Genomic DNA, 17287 nt, shown 5'->3' with positions numbered 1-17287 from the left:
CACTCCTGCCTTCAGAGCAGCTGGAAACATGTGGCCACAGAGCATTTCTGCTGGGAGCCAGGGGTCATGGGTGGATCAGAGAAGGCGACAGGTCATTCTCCTGGTAGCTTCTGGTGTCCCAAAGCACCTCCTATTCCTTCTTGGCTGGGGCTACACCTGGATCCCTGCACGCACCTGGTCTGTACCTGCTCTCTGAGCTGAAGGGAGACGCACGTGTGGGCGCAGCTGGGACACCTGCGGTGCTGGAGGGATTCTCTGAGCATTTTGCAGAAGGGATTAAGGCTGTTCACCGGCTAACCCTACACCAGGGATTTACCCCGGATTAGCCGGTAGGCCCAGTGTCATCCCAGGGCCCTCACAAGTCTGTCAGAGAGGAGGCAGGAGAGGGGTCCAGTCCCCGCTGCTGGCTCTGAAGAGGTGCTGGGGGTCACCAGGAGAGAAAGGTGGGTGGCCTGCAGAAGCCGGGAAAAGCCCTCGGCAGCCCGCCCGCCAGGAAACGGGAGCTCAGTCCTGTAACCACGAGGAGCGAAGTTCTGCCAACACCCTGCTTGAGCAATGAACGCATTCTCCCCCAGAGCCTCTGGGAAGGAACGCAGCTCGGCCAACACCTGGATCTCAGCCTTGGGAGATGCAGGCCGGAGAACCAGGGGGCGGCTGCTGCCCCTGTGACCCACAGAACCGTGAGGTAACACATCTGTGCCGTCTGGCTACGTCTCGCAGAACCTGTTACGATGGCAACAAGAAACTAACACACCCACCCACTGCAAGGCTGCAGGAGCCCATCTGCAAAACACGGTGGTCACAACCCAGATCCTCTTCCAAAGGGAGCATCTTCCTTGGTCACTTTGCAGCTGGACGGACAATCACCAGGGTGAGGGGGGCCAGCCTGTGTCACACACACAGGAAAATTGGATAGGAACACTGCCAGAGGCCAGCCTTCTCTGGCCTCCTCATCCAGCCGACAGAGGCACCTTGACCTTGGGAGGGCAGCTGAGGACAAGGGAGCAGGGCCCAGGATGCAATCTCTCTGACCCCCGGATCTTCATCTGCAAATGGGCATAATGGCACGTCCTTCTGTGAAGGTCACAGCTGGCACCCAGCACGTAGATAGTCAGTCAGGGGTGGCTGGACAGGGAAACAGGGCATCTGAGCAGGAGGCCAAGCACCCGAGAGCAGGTGAGGCCCACGGCTGGCTCTCCAGCCTCAGAGAGGGTCCTGGCGGGGTGATCAGAGAGGACTCCCCGGAGGGAGGGGACAGCTGAACCAGGGTGGGTAGCCCCCGTCCTGAGACAGAACATCGCATTCAGTGCATGGCTCGAGTTCAGTGTGTGATGCCCATTTGGGGGGTGCCTTCTGTTGCCTTGAGCTAGGCCTTAACATCAATCTCTCCACACAAGAGGAATGGAGAACACAAGGGGACCATCCAGAGTGGCTCACCCCCTGCAAAATCTCTAAGGGATCTCAGAGCAAAACTTGGCCCTGGTTGAAGTGGAAAAAAAAAAAAAGCCACTCACACTATCAGGGAAGAGTTCTAGGATAGTAGCTGCAACTAAGTACGTTTTTTCTTTTTCTTCTCCCAATGTCACCCTTTTTACCCATATGTTATGACTCAGAAATCTTTTTTTTAATAAAAGAAAAAGGAATTCAGGAATTTAGTGGCTAAGGCATGTGCCCCTGTGTGCACACAAACAATCATGCACATGCGGTGTGATTAATACCGCAAATAAAGCCGGGAGCCTTGCTCCCAGGGAGGGAAAACAGTGTCTGCCCAGCATGGAGCCCCCGGTACAAAGCGTCCGACACCCCAGGGTCCGCCTGCACCCCTCCAGCCCCTGGCCTCTGTTTCACAAGACTCTAGCAAGTCCGTGTTCCAATGAGCCAGCTTCCTAAAGGAACAGGACACCATTCAGCATCTCGGCCCCATCCCAGGGACGCGTGCGCCAGCAGAAAAGGAAAATAACCACTAAAATTAATACCTTCGTTAACTAGCCCGGGCTGCTGCCAAGCTGGTGGGGGAATGATCGTGGCAGACCTTTCAGCTGTGCAGAGCTCGGAGAACAGGGAGCCTGTATGCTCCCACAGAAAAATGTAAAACTACACTTGCAGATAATTTCTAAAGCTGTGGCCAAGCAGCAGGAGAAGTGAAAAGATGCTGGTGAGATTTAAAGTCAAATCACGTCGGGCCAGCTCCACTGTCTCATTTTCAAAATGCTTAAAAAACCAACTTAAGACATGCATTTGAATTCGGCATTAACTTCACCTTGAAACCCTCCCCTCTTTTTTTTTTTTTTTCCAAGTAGGAAAGCGCGATGGGGAGGAAGAAACACAAACTCCACCTATGTACTCAACTAAAAGTTACTTTTCAAAAGATAAATCACACTTAGTTCCTTGAAGTAAGCGTAAGAGACAGAAACCATGCTTCACTTAGCGTGTCTGGAAAAGCCCTTTTGCGAGGAAGGGAATACCTAGAAAAACACTCAGGTTTCTGAAATATTTCAGTGTAAAGCCAAGACTTTCTCTTACTCTGTTTTGCACATTGAACCTGACTGAAGTGGCCAGTTCGATCCCAAGCGATGTGACCACAGAATTTTAGAAAGCTCTGCTGAGAATGCACCCCATTCTTAAAGGGTATTTTTAGATCTCTAAAGCCAGAGAGGGTTTTAATTGGCATCCTGAGCTAAAATTAGAAAGGCAGGGTCTGCGGAAAGTTGCCAAGGGACTGGGGTTTACCCCGAGGCTCCACGGGTTCGCAGCCAGGAGGGGCTGGGACCCTGAGACCCTGGGCCCCGGTACAAACCGGCCTGACCTGGTCCATCGTTTTACTAATAGGAAGGGGAATGTCCTAAGTGAGCCACTCCACCCAGAGAACTCACGATTTTCCGCTCGTAAAACGCCCCACTGCTGTAGGTGGTGGCCAGGGTGGACGCGCACTCCTCCAGGTACCAGGGCTTGTAGCCGTTCTCGGTGGTGCTGCTCACAGAGATGGTGTAGATGCTGTTGGTGTAGCCATCGCAGGAGCAGTAGTCCCCCTCTCGCCCGCCGTTCCCCGACGCCCAGACAAAGATGGAGCCCAGGCCCTGCCGGCCCTGGAGGGGAGAGAAGCAGGCGTTGGCCCTGGCCCTTCCAGGCTGGGTCTTCACGTGCCTGGTGCCCTCCTCCTGGGCAACTCTTCAGAGGGGTCCTGGAGGATGGGCTCAGGCCAGACGGATGCCCCCAGCACATGGTTCATGGGCTCTGGTTGGATTTTAATCTTGCCTTGTGGCGACACCCTTGAAACCACAGAATCACAGGATCGCACAGAGAAGCTGGCCTGGAAAGCCCTCTCTGTTCTCCACGGCAAGGTCAAGGCCATCCTACAAGCTGCCCTCTTCCAGAGCGAGGCCTGTAATTTCCCCTGTAATGACCTATGATCAAAAAGACCAAGCAGTGTCGCAAGTCACACTGAGATGAAAGCTGACAGCTGACTTTACAACGTTAATTTCTCTGGATTGAACGAGCCAGTCCTAGGAGGAAGAGAGTGAATGTTCCACACCCAGCTGAGGAAGCACCCTTCTTGGAGGACCAACTGTTTGAGAAGAGGAGCAGGACCAGGAACTGTGGGTGGGGACTGATTAGTGAACATGGGTCAAGGTCCAGAACCCCCGGGGCTGTCCCAGGAGAGCTCCCCAGGGTCTCCACGTGGGTAGGCATTGAAGCAGTCAGATGGCCAACCCCTCCCAAGGCCAGCAGCCTCGCCTGTATGTGGGTTTTCATTTTTAGGAATGCGCATATGAAAGCAGGCCTTTGATCGACAGCAGCGGGTCAGGGCAGGTCCCTGCAGCTGCTCCGTCCCACACCCACAGGAACAAGGATTTATGACCCAATCAAGGGCTCAGCCCAGCCACAAACACCAGCTAAAAAAGAACACCAGTTCCAAGATGGAATTGATCCATTTGGTCCAATCTAGTCAGATCTGCTAGTGGTGGACAGCCAGCCCCAGAGAGGGTGCCAACACCCATCTCCGCATGAGACCGGGCCCACAGGGCTGGTAACTCCAGCATCCCTGCCAAGAAGCCTCCTTCCTAAACATGCAAGAGGAAATTGAGACTTACGCCCAACAGCTGGTCAATCTAAAGAAAACTTTCAACAAAACCCTGCAATTCCTGTAGAGTCCAACTGAAACCTTGCTTCAGTTCAAGTCCACCTGGGCTGAGGGGACTCACCTGCTCCAGAAGCCCCATGACACTCCTCTATGCAGACCGAGTGGACCCCAGCTCCCCGCCCTTTTGTGCCTCTGTCCTAACTCCGACATCTCCATCAGTTCCAACCCGAGGCTCTCAACCAAGTCCGTCTCCTGCTCAGAGCTGCCTCATTCACTCTGTTTCCCACATCTCCAGGGTGGGCCTGTCCAGGCTGCCAAAGACCCCAACAGAAAGTCACTCACATTCAGCAAAAAGGTCAACCTTATGGAAGAAAGGCACCAAGTGCTAAGGAAATGGGTGTCTCTGTGCTTCCAATTACCCATAGGGAAAGATGAATCGGAAGCTGGTTCAAGGCAACTAAGATCCAGATGGGTTTTAACCCATCAGAACCTCTCTTTACTCCCAGAGCATCATCCCTGAGACACATCCACCTCCGACTTCCCACCTCACTCCAAATTATTCATGAAAGGCTGTCATTCTGCAAAGCACAACCTCATTGCTGCTGCAGGGCGCAGGCTCAGACGCCGCTGGTCCAGGTGAGCCTGAGAGTCTGCACTTCTAATGGGCTCCTGGGTGACACCACAGCCGCTGCTTTGGACCCCACTTAGAGTCACAAGGGCCTAAGCACCAGAGATGTGCACCTCTCCACCCTCCACTTCGAGGGTATTATCAGAACCATCAGTTCTGACAGGCATCACATTGGAAAACACTTCCCTGGAAAGAGAACACAGGCACAAGGCAGAGGACACACCCAGATCTGGTGGGAAGAGAAGTCTCGGCTGTCTCTGAGGATGGCATTTTCCCTTTCCAGGTCTGCTGCTCACACAGAAGCTGCAGGACGGAGGCTGTCGGGGACATTTCAACCCCAGCTGTGACCCTGCACTTGGGGTCAGGAAAGCCACAAACTCAACCCGGCCAGAAGGTATGTCAGCACCTCGCCTGGGAAGTGGGGAGAGGGCTCAGCCATGGATGCACCTGGACAAGGCCAGTGTCTTCAGACACAGTGACGTTTCATCTCCCCTTCTGGGTGACAAGCCACGTGAGGACTAACATCAAAAGATCTTGACGCCCAAGTTTGGCGTCTGAAGTCTCCTCCCACCAAGCCTCATTGTCTACCAGAGACCAAGTAGGATTTTACAGAGAAAGATGGGAGGGGACAAATGGGGCATCAAGGCGGGAAAACAGATGGGAGAATGCAGTTCGGTGTGAGATCATCGAATTTCTAGGAGGATTTTCAGTGACAGCTGGGATTTAAGGCGCCCTATACGACACGTTTTATTCAGAAGCACCAAAAAAAAAAATGTGAAATGACCTCAATATTTCAAGAAACTGTGACAAGAATGATGGCAAACCACGTGGTACAGGCACCTTCCTCTCTCCCCTGAGAGCTCGATGCAGTCGGTGCTGCTCAGAATTTGGGCTGCAGAGAGCCCCTCCGCATCTCCAGACTCTCCAAATCCTGCCTGGGCTCTGTCCACACAAACCTATGTGAAGCTGAGAACCCCAACAACCATTTGAAAGCAATCAGTACCCCTCCTGGAGACCCGGGGCCCCATCCTAAGCTCTCCAATCTCAGAAATCATCTCCTAGAAATGACAGACCTTCAGGACTGACACCCTCCAAGGCAGCACCTTCCACGCAGAAAATGCAATCTCTAACTTATTATCACTTACAGCAAGCTTAATTTTCAGGTTTCGCTTGTTATCAAGAGTGAGACCTGAATGGTCTGCTGGGATGGTGGGATTTTGTACTTGGCAGTGGCTGACTTGGTCACACCTGAACATGCCAGCATCTCTGGGCCAGCACGGGGCTCAGCACCTGGACCAAAGCAGCCTTTGCATTTGCTTGGCCTCATGGGGACAAAGGAAGCTGTCTGGTGTACCAAGCACAAGCACAGGGGCAAACGCTGTAGACACGCTGTGTGTGAGTCCTGAGCTCCGACGGTGCCCTGCTTTTGGTCGCTAGTTTGCAGACAGACACTCGAGCCCTGAGTGGGTAGGGGGAGAGGGCGAGGAGCTCGGAGCCTCTGCCTCATCCTTGTGGACAACAGCACCTCCCCTGGGGAAGGCAGAGCCCAGGCTCACCAGCCAGGAGGTGCAGGATGACGGGGTCTGAGGCCCGGGACATGAGAGGAAATGGAGGACACTCTCAGGCATGCAGTCGGGAGGGTGGGGTGGCTGGGTTGGGGGCATTAAGAGGTAAAGACTCCACCCCAACGTAAGGGAACGTCTAGAAAGTGCCCAAACTCAATCCATCCAGAAAAGCCATCAAATTGGATTGTTTAGAAAAAGGAAATCCCAGAGTTAAAAAAAGACTGGTCCTTGGTGGGTCAGGATCAGGGAATAGGCAGCGGGGGACGAGAGCTGCTTCCAAAATAACCCGCTGCTACTATCTGATTTGTTGACTGTTTGTGATGCACATTGTAATCATGGTGCCTGGTTTACAGTAAGATGAACGCTTTTATATACAGTGGCTAACATTTGCAAATCTCAAATGTTAGTTTCTACATATAAAAATAGATTTAAAAAAACCAAATTTCTCTGGTATAGCACAGAGAATTATATTTAATATGTTGTAATAACCTTTAATGAAAAAGAATATGAAAACGAATATATGTATGTATATGCATGACTGGGACATTATGCTGCGCACCGGACATTGACACGTTGTAACTGACTATATTTCAATTAAAAGAAAAAGATAAATACTTTAAAAAAATGTTTTAAAATATACAAATGAGAAAATGGGCTTGACTCCGGCCCTACTCTCTTGTCTCCCATAGACAGAGGTGTCCATGCTGCCTCAGGGGTGCCTGGACTTCCTGCCCAAAGCCTGCCAGCACCACTGGGCCACACCTTGTGCTCTAGGCTGGGGCTTGCTAGACCAGCCAGGGCCACCCAGGTGCTGACCACAGCTCCGGGTCTGTTCCAAGAAGCTGTCCTCACCCAGAAGTCCACCTTGCCATTCTGCTTATAGCACTGGGTTACCTCCAGCGCCCACCCCCTCCCCCTCCCCTGGCCTTCCTGACTCACAGGGGACCAGAACGGATGATGACAGACTGACCTGGGGTGGGCCTCCTGGGAGGAGCCTGCCAGCCTCCTCTGCCTCCCCTCAGGCAACACTCAGATGCCTGCTCTGTGTTATGCCTGGGGAGGTTTGACCCAGGAGATTCTAAACATGGTGGGCTGCGTGCTACCAGGCAGGGAAATCAAACTGAGACTTGCTGTTTTGGGGCGTGGATTAGCTACACCCCACCACAGACATGCGGAGCTCCTCAGCCTGATGTTTCTGTGGGCAGGTGGGCTGAGGCCCAGACACCCCTCTCACCTGCACAGTCCCAGTAAGTTATGGTATATTTATAAAATGGAATACTACTCAGCCATAAAAAGAACAAAACAATGCCATTTGCAGCAAATATTGCTAAGTGAAATAAACCAGAAAGAGAAAGAAAAATACTATATGATATCACTTAGATGTGGAATCTAAAATAAAAAGACACAAATGAACTTATTTACAAAACAGAAAGACTCACAGACATAGAAAACAAAGTTATGATTAAAGGGGGGAGTGGGGAGGGATAAATTGGGAGTTAGAGATTTGCAGACACTAACTACTATACAGAAAATAGATAAACAATAAGTTTATACTGTATAGCACAGGGAACTCTATTCAATATCTTGTGGTAACTATAATGGAAAAGAATATGAAAACAAATACATGTACATGTATGACTGAAACATGCTGACACCAGAAATTGACACATCATTGTAAACTGATTATACTTCAACTAAAGCAAAAAAAAAGAAGCCACAGGCCAGGGGGTCAGTCTATAACCGCCACCACCCACCTGCACACAGCCCTCAGCCGGGGGCCGTCAGGCTTCAAGGCACAGGGACCTGGGGCTGGTGAGTGACCAGCTGGCACTTTCGGAAACAGCTACTTGATAACATGAGAAACCCTTCTGCCCTGGTTGGTACACAGCCACCTCCCTGAGCCCCTCATGACTTGTCCCTCACTTGGGTCATGACACAGAGGGGTCATCCACCGCACGCCTGCTTCAGGGCTCTAAGCTATGTCACTCTGATGTGTGTGTGTGTGTGTGTGTGTGTGTGTGTGTGTGTGTGTGTGTGTGTGTGCTGCTCAGATTTATTTATTGTTACCTCCATGACAAGTCTGCCTGTCACCGAGATGACCTGTTGGTTATCCAAGAAGACTTATTGTGAAAGAGCCTGAGGATGACCCCATATTTGTTCTTTTAGAAAAGTAAAGGAATTCAGTTCCTTCTCCAACCGCAGAGGGGTTAGCAGAGTGTTTTAGAAGATGGTCTTTAGGTTTGTAGGGTTGAGAGGATTTTAATATTCTTTTTCCAGCCCCTTTATTTCTTCTGCTTTTTTTTAATGACTTTTTTTTAAACAGTCTAATTTTTATTTATTTGGGGGGCTATATATTACTTTTATACTATTTAGGGGAGGTACTGGGGATTGAACCCAGAACCTCATGCATGTTAGGCATGCGTTCTACCACTGAGCTGTATCCTTCCCCCTTTTTTCTGCTTTTTAATCGTTAAACAACGCTCCCTCTTCCCCCCCCCCCCTCAGGTGCCCCCTTCCCCTGCTCCCGAGGTCCCTCCTGCCCCCGGGGCCCTGGGTTACTCACACCTTTTTAATGCCGTACTCGAAGGCCTGTCTGGCCAGGCGGCCGGGTCCGTCCACCGTCTTGCCGTCGTCGTCGGGCCCCCAGCTGGCGCTGTAGATGTCGATGTAGTTGGGTCGGATGCCCAGCGACTTGGCCTCCACCACGTCGGTCACGTCGCCGTCCAGCATGCGGACGCCTGAAAGCACGGGCGGCTCACGGTGCGCTGGCGCCTGGGGCCCCGCGGAGCCCCGGGGCCTCGGCCGCGGACGGGCTTTGCGCTTTGCCGATTCGGAAGCCCTCCTCCCCGTCCCATGCTGGCTAGTGTGAAAGAGTTAAAATGGCCCAAAAGGCCGCGTTGTGCCGTCCTCGGGGCGGCGGAGGGCGCACGGAAGACAGAGCTGTTCGGAAAACAGGATTTATACGGTTTTCCCGGACCGCAATGGCCCGCTGGGAGGGAAAACGGACGTTTCGGTAACAGGACTCTGGAGTCGTTTTCAACTTTCCCGCCTGCTAACAGTTTATTTCATTAAAAAGTAATAATAATGACTCCACCCCTGATTCATCATCCGGAGGTTTTCCGCTGGGAGACCGACGGCCACACCCTTGCCCATCACAGAGGGGCCGCCTCATCCCCGCCAGCTCCAGTTCCAAGTTCCCTGAGAGGTTTAGGAGGTGGCAGGAGGGCTCCCCCAAGAGCACCCCAAAAGAAGAGGGGGTGAGCGGGCTCCCGGGAGCTCTCCCAGTGCCCACCTCCCCTCCCAGAGGTCTCCCCTCCTCCCTCTCCCGCACTGGTGTCCATCACTGATCACACTGCATCTAGCAGGTGTGGACCAGCCCCCTTCCCAGCCCCAGGCCTCCCCCACAACAATGCCGGCGCAAGACTGAAAACAGGGGACAGGACAGCCGCCAGCCGTCCTGCGTGGACACTAGTGAGTCGGTATGTAAAGTAGAACCTGAGACGCACAAAACCCACCTAGGACTCCAGTGGCCGCTGGGCACCCCTAATCACCCCCAACAGAGGCCCCCGGGGAGCCCCTCCCACCCAGCCCAGATCCACCTACGCAGCGACAACGCCTTTCCAAGCGAATTTTAAATCTTAGCGCTTTTTAGGACATAATGGAAAAATTTTTTTCTGCTTACGAGACTAACCCATGCTCTTCAGAGGAAGTTTGGGAAACAGAAAAATGAATCACGGTATCCTGGCTATTTTCTTCTAGTGTTTTTCTTGGCCTGTAGCATAGATTTTCTGTTTTTTTTTCCCCCCAAGTTTTTTCAAGTTTCAAGTTTTTTTTTTACCCCACTAAACTTTATACAGAACATTTCTCTGTGACGTTAAAGATTCTTCCAAGATATGTTTGTTAATGGTTACAGCTCCCTGCCCATGCACCCCATCCCCATGCAGGACTTTTTCTAGGGTTTGCCTCACCAAGGAGAGGGCCCCCCCAGACTGGACTGGATCTACTCATTCGATATCCCAAAATCTACAGCAACATAGAGTGAGTACCCAAGAAACAGCAACTATGAACATAATTGATTTTTAAAAACAGAACAGTGGCTCTTCCCCAAGCTGAAGGGAAGGGGTCAAGCAGGAAGAGATACAGGAAGAAGATAGAGGAGACTCCCTCCCCAGGTGGTCAGAGACAGATGTTTTGCATAAATTAAGCTTCTTGTCCCCTCCACCAAAACTGTCACCGTGGTGATGCTCTGATGTCACTGTAGCAGATAACTGGTGCACAGAGATCCCTCATATCAGTGTCAAAGGATCTTGCCCTGTAATCGCTCACCCAGTAGCACATGGGTTGTAAACAAATAAGTAAACGCACTTCACCATGGGTCAGGCTGAGAAACTTCCTGCCTAACAGGATCTGAAGAGGACTTAACTGCAGCAAATTCTTCCAACCTATCAGTTCACTCTACTCAGTTCTAAGGTTCAGGTTTCCCTGAGGATTTCTCCTTAACATCCACCCTGATTCCCCAGGTGTGAGCTGAGAGAGAGAGAGAGTCACTGCGGAGGGTCCCTGGGAGGCCGAGTAGGTCATTGGCGGTGGTGGGGAGGGAGGCCATCCTGGGGCATGGCCCCTCGCCCCTACTCCTTTCGGGGACACCACGCTAACGGGAAAGTGCTGCTCTGAAAGCCTGGAAATTGGACTCAAAAACGATGTCAGAGAAATTCACAGCCAAACAACAGCACAATTAGGTCTGGGAAGCATCAGATACTCAGCAGCAGTGCTGAGAGCTGTTGGTGCTGATAGCATTGGAAGAACCATCCCTTCGTATCTGGAGGCCTTAGCAACAAGCAGGAGAGGTGAATTTAACCTCAACACCGCCCGTCTTCTCATCCTCTCTCCATCCATACCTGCCATGGACTAGAAGCTTCTGTCACCCCCAATTCACATGCTGAAGCCCTAACCCCCAGGTGACAGTATTTGGAGATGCGACCTTTGGGAGGTAGTTGGGTTCAGATGAGGTCACAAGGGTGGGGGCCCATGATGGAATTAGCACCCTCATCAGGAAAGATAGCAGAGAGCTTTTCCCTGTTTCTCTCCACTGTGTGAGGACAGAGAAGGTGGCTTCTGCAAGCCACCAAATGGGCCCTCCCTCACAGGGGAACCACTGAGCCGGCACCTTGACCTTGGATGTCCAGCCTCCAGAACAGTGAGGAATAAAGAGAATCACCACTGTCCAGGCCCAGAGATGGCACCCCAGGACAAGTGGAAGTGGGCACCTCATCACCTGCCCAAGGACAGGTCGGTGGAGGAGGCCTCCCACCTCCGGGAGGGTATCAGGGCATGTCACAGGTGAGGGCTCAGCCTGGGTCACCGCATGTGGCCCATTCATGACAGGGGGAGTTACCTGCTGTCACCAAGCTTCAGTTTTCTGTAAACCACGGTGACAAGAATCACTGTAACTACAGAGGAGCCATACACATTAAAACATACGGTTCAAGGTTGTTTCCGTAGTGTAGTGGTTATCATGTTCGCCTCACATCATAAAACAGACAGTTCACACAAATGGCCCGGCAGGTGGGCAGCTGCAGGGTGTGTGTCAGTACCTAGTCTGGCCCCACAGAGCCTCAGTTTCCCCATCTGTAAAAATGGGCATAACAAAACCTACTTCCAGGAGCTGTCAACAATAACTAGTGACTTTTTATTTTTAAAAATGTCCATCGACAGATGACTGAATAAAGAAGTTGTGCTATATTTATACAATGGAATACTACTCAGCCATAAAAAAGAATAAAATAATGCCATTTGCAGCAACATGGATGGACCAGGAGATCATCATTCTAAATGAAGTAAGCCAGAAAGAGAAAGATAAACACCATATATCACTTACATGTGGAATCTTAAAAAAAAAAAAAAAAAGGACACAAATGAACTTACCTACAAAAGAGAAACAGAGTCACAGACATAGAGAACAAACTTATGGTTACCAGGGGTTAAAGGGGGTGGGAAGGGATAAATCTGGGAGTTTGAGATTTGTAAATGTTAGCCACTATATATAGAAGTAGATGAAAAAAACAGATTTCCTCTGTATAGCATAGGGAACTATATTCAGTATCTTATAATAACCTTTGATGAAAAAGAATATGAAAACAAATATGTATATATATGCATAACTGGGACATTGTGCTATACACCAGAAACTGACACATTGTAACTAACTACACTTCAATAAAAAAAGAGAAAAAAATTTAAACAATAAAAATAAAACCTCTACTACGGGATACGTATGACAGATCACATAGCGCATACCTGTTAGTTATAAAGCCTAATAAAATAATGAACCCCCCATGAGCCCTCTGCCCTGTGCAAATGCAAACTGGACACACTGGGGCCTGCACCTGTGCCCTGCCCCTCACAGGAGAAATGGCTCAGAATCTGGGGTTATTCTTTCCACTGCCTTGGAAAACTGGTGTTTTAATACGATTGTCTGCATGCTTCGATACTACACTGCTTAGTTTTGCTTGGGCTGGCAATTCATCCTTCGTGGGTTCTGTAGGTTATAAATATCCTCTCCTAGTTGGTGCCTTGTCTTCTCCTTTTGTTTATGGTGTCTTTTGAGAAATAGAGGTTCTTAATTTCCATAGAGTATGAACCAATCTCCCTTTGAAGATCAAGGGTGTTATAATGAGGGTCACATCTTTTCTGGGCTTGTGGGCATCTGCTGGGGTGCCCCTTCCTCCCTGTTACAGGTGGGGCAGAGACACCTCTGTGGCATCGGCTCCCTGCACTTTCTCCTTCCTGATTTCTGGAGGAATGAGAGGAGTCAAAGTGGCCCAAAGCATAATCCCTTCCCCTGTTGCTGGTCTGTGCATCCAGGGACTCCGTCTACAAGGCTGTGTCAGAGACATTGGGCCCAGGTGCTCTGAGCCACAAACCCCAGGAAAGGGCCACAGTCAGTACAGGATGGTGGCTGGGTGATATGGCAAAGGGGTGGCTCCTGGAAAGATACAGAGCAGCTCACAGCACAGTAAAGGGAAAAAGAGCAGAGGTCAAAGAGCCTGGGGTGGAATCTTGGCCATGTGTGATCTTGGGCCACAGTCTCAAACGCTCTGAGCCCTTGTTTTCCACAGTACTTGCCAGGTAGCTGAGAGGATCAAATATACATTGAGGCCCTGGGGCCCCGTGCTTTTTCAGAAGCAGCAGCTGCGTTCTCTGTGCCCTGATATTTGGTGATGGATTTTCCTGGGCAAGAGACCCCGCCAGACACGCGGGCCGCCAAAACCACTTCTGATGTTCTAGCAGTGAGATTTCACCTGCTATTCTAGGACCTCTCCATGCAAGTTATAGGTGTCGGAATGGCTATTTCTGAACAAGAACAAGCTGCCAGAAGACATCCCCCAAAAATGTAAAAACAGGAGACCAGAGTGATTTGCCAACACCTCTCACAATGCTCCGACAGCCATGTGAGAGAGAAAGCAAAATGCATTTCGATTTTAATGAAGCATCTATTTCCCCAACATTAACAAGTTGCCAACAGGGACATGGTAAATATTTGCAGTGGAAACCTGCTGTCCCAATATTAGGTTTATATGTGAATGGCTCACCGGAAATGCCAAATTGAGGAAAACAGTAATCATTCCTCTACTGAAAAAATAAAGACCCATTTCCCATAAATTGGCGGGTACAAAAATAATTTGGATAAATCATTTTGGGTGGCAAATCATTGGAGCCCTGGTGACACCCGGAAGCCGCACCCAGGGAGGACTTCACACAGCTTGCCTTGCCTTAAACAAGAGATGCTTTCCACAAGCTTGCCGGCACCCAGTGACGTTTTAAATGCCCCAGGAGAACTTGATGAAATAAATGACTTCACCAGTCTCTTGGTGAGGATGAAAAAATCAACCACAATTTATGCAGAGTGACCTATCCTTCCGCCCCTCCCCTTGCTCCTAATTTGTGGTGCAACTTTGCAAATCCTTGGCTTTGTATGTAAGGCCGGGCAGAAGTGAGGAGGGGCCACAGCACGAGACATAGCATTTCCCCTGGAAACTTTCTGAAGCAGTTCCAAGTTAGAAGGCAATGGAGAAATCAGACCGTGTGGTATTTGGAGACAGGGTCTTTTAAAAACTTTTTTGTTGATGTGTAGTTAATTTACAATATTAATTTCAGGTGTACAGCAAAGCAATTCAGTTATACATATACATACATACATACGTACTTTTTCTTTTCAGATTCTTTTCCATTATGTGTTTTACAAGAAATTAAATACAGTTCCCTGTGCTATACAGTAGGTCCTTGTTGTTTATCTATTTTATATACAGTAATGTGTATCTGTTAATCCCCAACTCCTAATTTATCCCTCCCCCTCACCTCTTTCCCTGCTGGTAACCATAAGTTTGTTTTCTATCTCTATGAGTCTATCTCTGTTTTGAAATAAATTTATTTGTGCCATTTTTTTTAGCTTCCACATATAAGTGATATCTTGATTTTTGTCTTTCTCCGTCTGACTGACTTCACTCAATATGATCATCTCTAAGTCCACCCATGTTGCTGCAAATGGCATTACTTTATTCTTCTTTAAAGGCTGAGTAGTATCCCATTGTATACATATACCACAGCTTCTTTATCCAGTCCTCTGTCGATGGACATTTAGGATGCTTCCGTGTCTTGGCTATTGTAAATAGTGCTGCTGTGAACACTGGGGTCATGTATCTTTTCAAATTAATGTTTTCTCTGGATATATGCCCAGAAGTGGGATAACTCTATTTTTAGTTTTTTAAGGAACCTGCATACTGCCCTGCATAGTGGCTACGCCAATTTACATTCCCACCAACAGTTGGAGACAGGGTCTTTAAAGAGGCAATTAATGGTTACCAGGGAGGAACGGGGGCAGGGTGGAGGGATAAAGTGGGAGTTCGGGATTTGCAGATACAAACTACTATACATAAAATAGATAAACAACAAGGTCCTACTGTATATATAGCACAGGGAATTATATTCAATACCTTGTAACAGCCTATAATGAAAAAGAATCTGAAAAGGAATATATATGTATATATATATATATAAATGAATCACTATGTTGTACACCAGAAATTAACACAACATTGTAAACCAACTCTACTTCAATAAAAAAAAAAAGGGGGTAATTAAGCTAAGATGAGGTCACTCATCCAATGACTGGTGTGCTCACAAGAAGAGGAAATCCAGGCACAGATGACACACAGACTGAGGCACTACCAACGTGAAGACCCTGGGAGCAGAGAGGTCTTGGAAGAAACCAAACCGGCTGACACCTTGATCTTGGAGTTACAGCCTCCAGACCTGACAGTAAATAAATTTCTGTTGGTAAGCCAAAAACTAGGCAACGGGAACAACACACACACAGACACACACGGACGCACGACGTCAGCTATCAGCCTGGCTGTTAACATCTGGCGGAAGGCAGGGGAGCAGGCACGTGGGACCCACTTTTGTTTATTGAGAAGTAATGTGTTTTGCCTTTAGCAAATGAATGGCGACATGAGAGCCACGAACAGCAGCAAGTAAAATGAGACTACAGCTTCCTGAGTGTGACAAATTGGCCTCCCCAACAAATTTTGCTCGTTAATCCCGAGTTTAGTAAATCCAGAGAATTGGGTTTCATTGTTTTTTGTTTCCCTTTAAAACTACAGTACATTCTGTTCTACCAACAGCCATTCCGGGCCAAGTGAGGTCTCCACAGTTGTTTAAAAATGCTACAAACCTAAAAGGTTTCTGTGAACACTCATGATGGCCTAAGCCACCAACAGGGCTCTCAAATCTCTAAATATGCCCCCACGTGACAAGCTCCTTCTACGAACCCCTGGGAGCCACAGTCTGCGGGCTTATCCAGGCACACCTGCAGTCCCCACTGTTGCACGAAGTGCTTGCAGACCGTGCCAAGTCTCTCTTGGCCTCCTGCTGGTTCCTGGTCTCTCGATAGAGATATTCAATCTCCTTCCACGGTGGAAACACAGCTGTCCAGCAGTGCACCAGCCAACCCAAGGTCCTGTCCTGCCAAGGAGCCCTGGGCCAATGAGAGGAGGCCCTTCCTAGGTAGGGTCATGTAGTAACCGTGTCTTTTATTTGCTGAATCCTGGTGCTTTGGCATCTCGGGGCCTTGCTGACCCTGGAGGGACTGATATCCCGCACCCTGGGGCTGGCCAGTTCCTGGATACAATGAGACCTCTCCCGGGAGCATAGCTTTCCAGGGCAAGCTGGCCAATGCAGAGCCATATCCCGATCACCTCCTCTAAGGGGCGCTCACACCCTTGGCCACTCGCCCCTTGCCCTCACCTCCCCAGGGCCAGGTACCAGACAACCGGGGACAGCCCCTGAGCCCCAGAGCCACCGAAACTATTCAAACCAGCCTGTCCTAAGTCTGCTTACCCTGCCTCACCTGCTCCCTCCTGCAGAAACCACAGGAAAGCCTTCAGTCCACTGGTTCCCTCATTCCCTCTGCCTCCCGACCAACCCCGGTGTGTCCCCGTGTGTCCCCTGTGGTGTGGCGTGATCCCTCCCCTTGGGAATCATGAGTAACAAACTGTGTTCAATGGCCCCTGTCTCCTGATCTGGTGGCCCTGTCATACCTAAATAATAATGAAAATGACATTTAATAACAGGTCACTCTTCAGCATAATCAGGATCTGCTGACTTTTCAGAGAGCAGTAAAAAGTGGAGAATCTCAGTTGTTCTCCAGAGATTTGCAACCTAGACTGGCTTTCACGGTCTCCCCACCAGGGGACAGGGGACAGAGGACAACAATGCACCACCATTCAGGGCCTATGGCGGTTCAGTGAGAGCTGGCAGCTGGGGGTGCAGATGTGTTTCCAATCCAAAGGGGACACCCAGTACCCACCTGCACCCGAGACAGAGAAAGCGAGCACACACCCCAAGCCAGCTCTGGAGAAGGCAAGAAGATGGTGACAGGGACATTCCCATCACAAGGTGTCACCTCACATCAGTCAGAATGGCCATCATTCAAAAGTCCACAAACGATAAATG

General features: G+C 49.8%; 1 protein-coding gene across 2 annotated transcripts in view; it reads right to left on the bottom strand.

Moving 5' to 3' along the window:
* The window catches only part of PCSK6 (proprotein convertase subtilisin/kexin type 6), a 167875-nt gene that overhangs the window by 60801 nt on the left and 89787 nt on the right, over positions 1 to 17287 (bottom strand). For both annotated transcript variants that reach the window (XM_074354218.1, XM_074354219.1), the window contains exons 7-8: positions 8840 to 9012; positions 2874 to 3086 (exon numbers count right to left, since the gene is read on the bottom strand). In XM_074354218.1, coding sequence (XP_074210319.1) covers positions 2874 to 3086; positions 8840 to 9012 — 386 coding nt within the window. The remainder of the gene's footprint in view (positions 1 to 2873; positions 3087 to 8839; positions 9013 to 17287) is intronic.

This window comes from Camelus bactrianus, chromosome 27 (genome assembly GCF_048773025.1).
Source record: "Camelus bactrianus isolate YW-2024 breed Bactrian camel chromosome 27, ASM4877302v1, whole genome shotgun sequence".
Classification (NCBI taxonomy): Eukaryota; Metazoa; Chordata; class Mammalia; order Artiodactyla; family Camelidae; genus Camelus; species Camelus bactrianus.
This window is presented reverse-complemented; position numbering and strand designations above follow the sequence as displayed.